General features: G+C 42.6%; 1 protein-coding gene across 1 annotated transcript in view; it reads left to right on the forward strand.

Annotated features, from left to right (window-relative positions):
• The window catches only part of Ttll7 (tubulin tyrosine ligase like 7), a 118,096-nt gene that overhangs the window by 31,995 nt on the left and 79,146 nt on the right, over window positions 1–6,955 (forward strand). The window contains exons 3-6 of the mRNA XM_026784191.1: window positions 2,734–2,939; window positions 3,110–3,241; window positions 4,986–5,107; window positions 6,065–6,132. Coding sequence (XP_026639992.1) covers window positions 2,915–2,939; window positions 3,110–3,241; window positions 4,986–5,107; window positions 6,065–6,132 — 347 coding nt within the window. The 5' untranslated portion in view covers window positions 2,734–2,914. The remainder of the gene's footprint in view (window positions 1–2,733; window positions 2,940–3,109; window positions 3,242–4,985; window positions 5,108–6,064; window positions 6,133–6,955) is intronic.

Genomic DNA, 6,955 nt, shown 5'->3' on the forward strand with positions numbered 1-6,955 from the left:
CCTGAGCTCCTCCACACCTCTGAGCTTCTCCACACCCCTGAGCTCCTCCACACCTCTGAGCTTCTCCACACACCTGAGCTCCTCCACAACCCTGAGATCTTCCACACACTTGAGCGCTTCCACACACATGATCTTCTCCACACGCCCAAGTCCTATACACACCTGAGCTCCTCCACATCCCAGAGCTTCTCCACATACCTGAGCTTCCCCCCACACCAGAGTCCTCCACACACCTGAGCTCTTTTATACACCTGAGCTCCTCCACACACCAATGATGTGATAACTAACCTTAACATAAGTTAACACACATTTATCATGGTTCAGTCTTTTGAAGTAATCAGTAGAAACCAAAGCCCCCTAATATATTCACTTGAGCAAAAAGGGTCACATACTTTTGTGCGTGAGGAAACCTCTGTGACCTGCTGACCTCCTCAAGCCCTACTTCAGAGGATGTCCCTGAGCCAGAGCACCCATTAACTTAGTCTCAGGTGAATACTGAGCACTGCCAGGCTCTGGTTCTGGGAATGCAGTCATGAGCAAGACTGAAGAAAGCTTGTTCTTTTGGGAACTCACCTTCTAGATGGGTGGCTTTGATGAGAAACAAATAATGAACCCCACGATAGACCAGAAGAAGGGGGAATGAATCTCTCAACACGATCAAAGGCTGAAGTAGCTGCTTCCTTAGAGTTTAAAGCGATAGGTAGAGCAGGGAAGAGTTCTCAGGCACTGATGTTCAGAGTGTTTTGATTTCTGGTGAGAAACCATTGGCTTGAAGTATTTTCTAGGTCAATAATCATGCCTCCAGCTTTTGGAGAGTAGGTAACAGCAGCTTACCTGTGTGCTGTTCAAAGTCTACTTTCTCAAATTCCTTGCCTAAAATAAACTTAATTTAGATGGGGGGAGATACAATCAAGACCTCGAAGTTTGTCGGGCACTTCCACCAAATCGGCAGTGGGATGGAGTAGAGCCTATGTATGACTAGGAGCATTTCAAACCCTTCAGATCCCAGTGTGGCTCATGGAACATTCTGCACTTTGAAGTTGTTTGTTTCATAATTTAAGTTCAGAAATCAACAGGTCTGTTTTAGGAGCCTGACTTTGTCACCGACTGCTAATGGGATCAGCGAGGTGTTACTGTAAAGGGACCTTTGTTTACTCCAGTAACAAGGTGCTGGGCACAACATCCCAAACTCAATCTCAGTATCAGAGAGCTTCTAAACAGAACAGAACTGACCTTCAAGTCACTCCTTTCTTCCTTCTGAGTGGTGACCTGGTCCATTTCCAGCTGGGAGATCAGTTTGGAGATGTTATTGTGAGTTCCCTGTTTGGTTTGAGGTATTGTGAATTTCCAGAATACAGCCTGTCTTCCTGAGTACCAAATTAGCCTTGCCAGCTCCTTATGTGTCTGTGTAGCGTCAGTGTGATGTCTAAAAATAGGAGAGCGAGGATGAGATCCCCACTTAGGCAGAACTGTGTCAAAACTCTTGGTTTTCAGTTTTAAACCATGGTTTCTATATCTAGAAATTGTGGGAAAATGAACTGAAGCTCAAAGCTTGCTGGCGGTGTTACTCGCTTTAAATACTTAACGCACTGCCTACCCATTGTGGATCTCTAATAAATAATACTTCTCTAGTTTTTATAGTGAATTATACGTTTTCTTTTCTTTAAGGTGATACCAGAGAATAAATAAAGCTGTAAATGCCCTTTGATGACGTCGTCCTGCTAATGATGCTATTAGGGATGGTGGCTGAATGAGCTCTGAAGACCCTGATCATTTGGCGAAAGTTCCCGTGTCACCTGTGTTTAGTAGAATAGTTTGATGTCTTTTCCCATTATGGTTGGAGACATAGGAGCTCAAGGAAGAGAGAAGTGCAAGAATTGAGAGTGTGAGCTGGTCAGCATAGTTAGGACCTGGATGCCTGGATCCTGCAACACTGCAGATGCCCACAGAGCAGTGGGTCCTGTCAGGATGCGGCCGAATCACGAAAGCTCATTCCTTAAGAGAATGTTGTGTCCCTCTCTCTGTTTAAATAAGATCCTCCTGGTAATGGTCCTTCCTATTTTGAGCCTCTCAAACTTCTTCCAAGGCATGGTTCATTCTGCTTTAGGAAGCCATTCCTCCCTACCCTGTAAAACTGGATAACTGCCTGTATTCATTCTGTGAGCAGCCCCCTCCCCTCGTGGCTATTTTACTGCTTCATGTTAGAAGCATCGTCCTAGTAACAGGTGAAGCATTGCATTGAAGATTGTATGGGTTCCTGGCTCGGGGACTTTGGCTTTGGCACACTTCATTTCGGTCTCCACTTTACCTCTTACTTTCTTTGTAAGGAGAGAAAATCTTTTGCCCTTTCTGAGCTCAGTTAACTTTTCTATAACACGGAGCTCAAAAAGCTCCCTCTTAGGCTTGCTTAAAGGCTAAGTTGTTTATGATAAATCTCAAGAGTCTCAGTGGTCAGTGGACAGCGATGAATTTTATTTTTTAATTTCTTTGTGTAATTTGTATATTTAAGGGTCTATAATTTAAAACAACAAAGCTCTCTATTTAGATTGTGTGCTTCCAGACTAGAAAGCCGTAACTTGGCATTTTGCGTATGGGTTAAGAACTGATTAACACATACCGTTTTGATGGAACAAATTAGCTTTCGTTATTATGTGTCGTCTCACAAGAATGCCATTGGCATGAGAAATATCATGAAGCTGTGTCTGAACTAACTTTGTTTTTAAACCTCTCCAGGTAGCTTCCTAGCCCAAAACTTTGTGTCGTGAAATCTGAGACTTTGACCCAGATAATATGATAGGAACTTCCTGTGATTTGGGGCCATATCCTACTTAGATGAACGCGGGACTTCCAGATTCTCTGAGAGCTTGGTACTGTGCGCCTGTTTCTTGCTCTTGCTCATTTGGCATAGGTGACCATGCCGTCTCTGCCTCACGAAGGGGGTAAGTGGATTAACCTGCCCATACTACAGGCTATGCGTGTGTTCAGAATACATGATATTAAAACTTTGAAAGTGTCACCATTCATAGTTTTTCTTTGCTGGGGGCAACATGAATGTTTGTGGTCACATTGTTTTTATTTTAGTGACAGCTGTGTCTATTTCTCTTTATAGTTATTCCGGGATCCTCGCCCCTGGATCTGAGTACAGAGCTGCCTTATCAATGTACCATGAAAAGGAAAGTCAGAAAAAAGAAAAAGAAGGGCGTCATTACAGCGAATGTTGCTGGGACAAAGTTTGAAATTGGTGAGTGTCTCCAGAACCCAGCACTTCCCATGATGGACGGGCAAACTGCCTTGGCATAGGAAACGATGTAGAGTTGGGAGAGGTGATTATCTTTTATGTAATGGGTTTCTAAATTACTTCTGTAAAACTGCTGACAGGTTAGAAGAATTCTCTCCTATGCAGTGGGGGATGATCTGCTTTGAAAAGGCACTAATGGATTTCTAAAGTTGCAGTTCAAACAAAGAAAAACGCATTCCGTTAACTTAGCTGAAAGAAATGTGTAGGTCTCTACCCAACATTGGATTTTCCGGTAATGTTCGATGTTGTCAGCTATCTGAGCTTTGAAAGTCATCATATGACCTATGAAGGTTTGTGAATATAGAGTGGATCTTTTTAACTATCCTTATGTAATCTGGAAGCATCTGGCCTCACTGGTGTTAGTACATGAAGATCCATGACTTAAGTAGTCAGCTGAGCGACCGCCATCACTGCCTCTTCACCTGGTCTTATCATCAGGGTCTCGCCAGTTATGTCCGGGCTCAGGGGATGTGTCTCCGTTTCTCAGGAGTAGATTTGGTCTCATGCAGGCGTTCTGCCCCTGTCGCTGTTTTCTGCTGTTAGCTTATTAGAGGAATCCCGCAGGACCTGTTGCCACTGCTCTCACTCTCTATATGTGTGCAGATGGCTCAGTAGCAGCAGAGCCCTGAGGGAGGCCATCTCATGGCGGCACAGTGTGTGACAGTGGAAAATGGCACTTTCCTCTTGTGTGTGCACTTGATGACACAAGGTATCAGTATAACTCCAAACTACATTCTGCTGCCCTCACATAGATGGTTCTAGAACCTCTCTAGGTGTCCTTGTTATCCCAGGAATCATTGCATATAAAGCCAGTTTTTTTCTCCAGCAAATAGCCAAGAGCCTGTAGAATTTGAGGCCAACTGTTCCTGGTTATCAGTTTTGCAGCTGGGCTAAGTCAGCTAGACAGTCCTTACTATTTCCCATGTCACTTCTCGGATAAAGGAAGCATGAAAAGCGAGCACGGAAGCATCGCCATGCAAACCCACTCTTCTTTCAGGACTCAGAACTCACTGGAAGTCAGCTATCACCCCCACTGTACAGCTCATCTTCATTGTAAACTCAAGATCTGTTGAAAGACAAATGCCTGTATATTAACTGTAACATGCCAGTTAAGGAGGAGTAATATTTAGTCAAAAGTAAACCCCGAGAATAAATTTTTCAGTACGATCTCAGGGTGTGGAGCGGCAGAGAGCCAGTCTCTAAATCCTTCCTGGAAATCTGGCTTCACTGTTTCGTCCTCCAAGTAAACAGAGCTGACTCACTTTTGTGGTAATAGTAACTTGAACTGGAAAAGGTAAAAGGTGCACAAGAGATCCGATGGTCAAGGATATTTTTACCTTTCCACTTTTATACCTAGTTCCAGGTCATGGAAAACCCACGAGAGCAAATGACCCTGTGTAGAGTTACCTCAGCTCTCTGTGTGTTTTCATGGTGTCGACGTCACTTTCGAAACCCTCGGGTAAATCTGAAGGGACTATCACTAAGGATGTTTTGGGCCATCTAATTCTGTTCCCAGCTGCTGTGGAGAATAATTTGGTCCTAGATAAAACAGCTGTCACTCATAAGGAGTTTATGCTGTAAGTAGTGGGTAGTCTGTGAATGGAATAGTATGGAGGTATGTACAGACGCCTCCACAATGATGTCTTTAAGGTTTAAACTCTCGTTCATTTTAACCATTCCCTTTCAGTTCGTTTAGTGATAGATGAAATGGGATTTATAAAGACTCCAGATGAAGATGAAACGAGTAACCTTATATGGTGTGATGCTGCTGTTCAGCAGGAGAAGATCACAGAACTGCAGAACTATCAGGTAGGGCTTAGTCTTCAGTTGTTCCTGTCCGGTGGGACGTGATTTTCTTTATTGAGCTTCTTAATCTGTTGACATACGAGATTTCAGTTCTGAGTTCCCTGGACAGCCTGTCTTGTTGCCAGGCTGCATCGTGACCCTACATAGCCTGTAGCCAGCTTATTTCTTTAAAGGAGTATTGAGAGGAAAGAATTCCGTCTAAGATGATGCTCTGGGTCATACCTTAGGATGAGTGACAGAGAATGATGGTGTCTGGATGGACAAAGACTGTATGGTATCGCCTACGTGCCTTCTGGCTTTTATCTCTAGAGGGCAATACAGAGGCGTTTGGAAGAAATGAAAAGCAAATAGAAAAGCCTACAAGAAATCTGAGACAATTGACATTTGCTATTTACTCCCCTTCCTCCATCCTCCCCCTCCCCTCTTCTTCCTCCTTCCCGTCCTCCCCATTCCCTCCTCTTCCCTAATCCACTCTTCCTTCCCCTCCCCTCCCCCTCCTTTGTATGCAAATCCCTTCTCCCTCCTTTCACCCTTCCTCTTCTTATTTCCACATCCTGTTCCCCTCCCTGTCCTCCCCTTCCCCTCCTCTTATCTCCTCCTCCTCATTACTTTAGAATCAGAGAATGTGTGGTAGAACTGAAGAGCAAATATTTTAAGTTATAAATGTCTGAATTTATGCATTGGATCCAAAAAGCAGTTTGGATATTGAATTTCCATTTATCCAACACAAAACAATAAAATTTTATCTTTGTAAAATCTTTTCCAGATTTCTTTAAAATTTTACAGAATTATTCTCTGATCATCTTTTTTTTTATTTCACAATATTTATTAGCTATTTAAATAGCTAATAATTTAAATTAATTTAAAATCCTTTTTATAATAATGTTTTTCACTGTTACAGTATAAAAGAACAGATTCATTAATTCAATAAATGTTAATATTTACCTTTTTATTTTTCAGAGGATCAACCATTTTCCAGGAATGGGGGAGATCTGTAGGAAGGATTTCTTAGCAAGAAATATGACCAAGTAATCTTCATTTTCTTGTACAGAGAAGGCCTGAACAAAGTTTATCCTGTGGTTGTGGTGGTATTATCTTGTATAAGGTTGTGTTCAGATGAGTTAGTCAGATGGGAGAGAGACACTCAGAGACAGAGTAGTCCTAATGGGTCCCTGGTTCTATTTTTAACTGTGCACAGGACGTCACTGTGACTGAGGTTTAGAGAAATGGCACAAACTCAAACAAACTGCTTTCAGTGGAGCTGGGCCCTAACTAGTTTTCAGAATCTCAAGAACCCTTTTCATTACAACTTGATAACACAGAAAAGTAAATTCTTTTTTTTTTTTTTCTTTTTCGAGACAGGGTTTCTCTGTGGTTTTGGAGCCTGTCCTAGAACTAGCTCTTGTAGACCAGGCTGGTCTCGAACTCACAGAGATCTGCCTGCCTCTGCCTCCCGAGTGCTGGGATTAAAGGTGTGCACCACCACCGCCCGGCAGAAAAGTAAATTCTTGTTCAATTTTTAGTCAAACCTCAGGAGAAGTCATTTGTTGCATCATATGCTTTGTGTGTTTATTAGCTACTAAATATCTAACATTTTCCAAACATATATGTACATATGTGCACACACGCTCATAGACACACACAAACATGTATGTACATATGCACATACATGCTCATAGACACACAAACATGTATGTACATATGCGCATACACGCTCATAGACACACAAACATGTATGTACATGTGTGCATGCACGCTCATAGACACACACAAACATGTATGTACATATGTGCATACACGCTCATAGACACACAAACATGTATGTGCATGTGTGCATACACACTCATAGAC

Source organism: Microtus ochrogaster, chromosome 21 (genome assembly GCF_000317375.1).
Source record: "Microtus ochrogaster isolate Prairie Vole_2 chromosome 21, MicOch1.0, whole genome shotgun sequence".
Classification (NCBI taxonomy): domain Eukaryota; kingdom Metazoa; phylum Chordata; class Mammalia; order Rodentia; family Cricetidae; genus Microtus; species Microtus ochrogaster.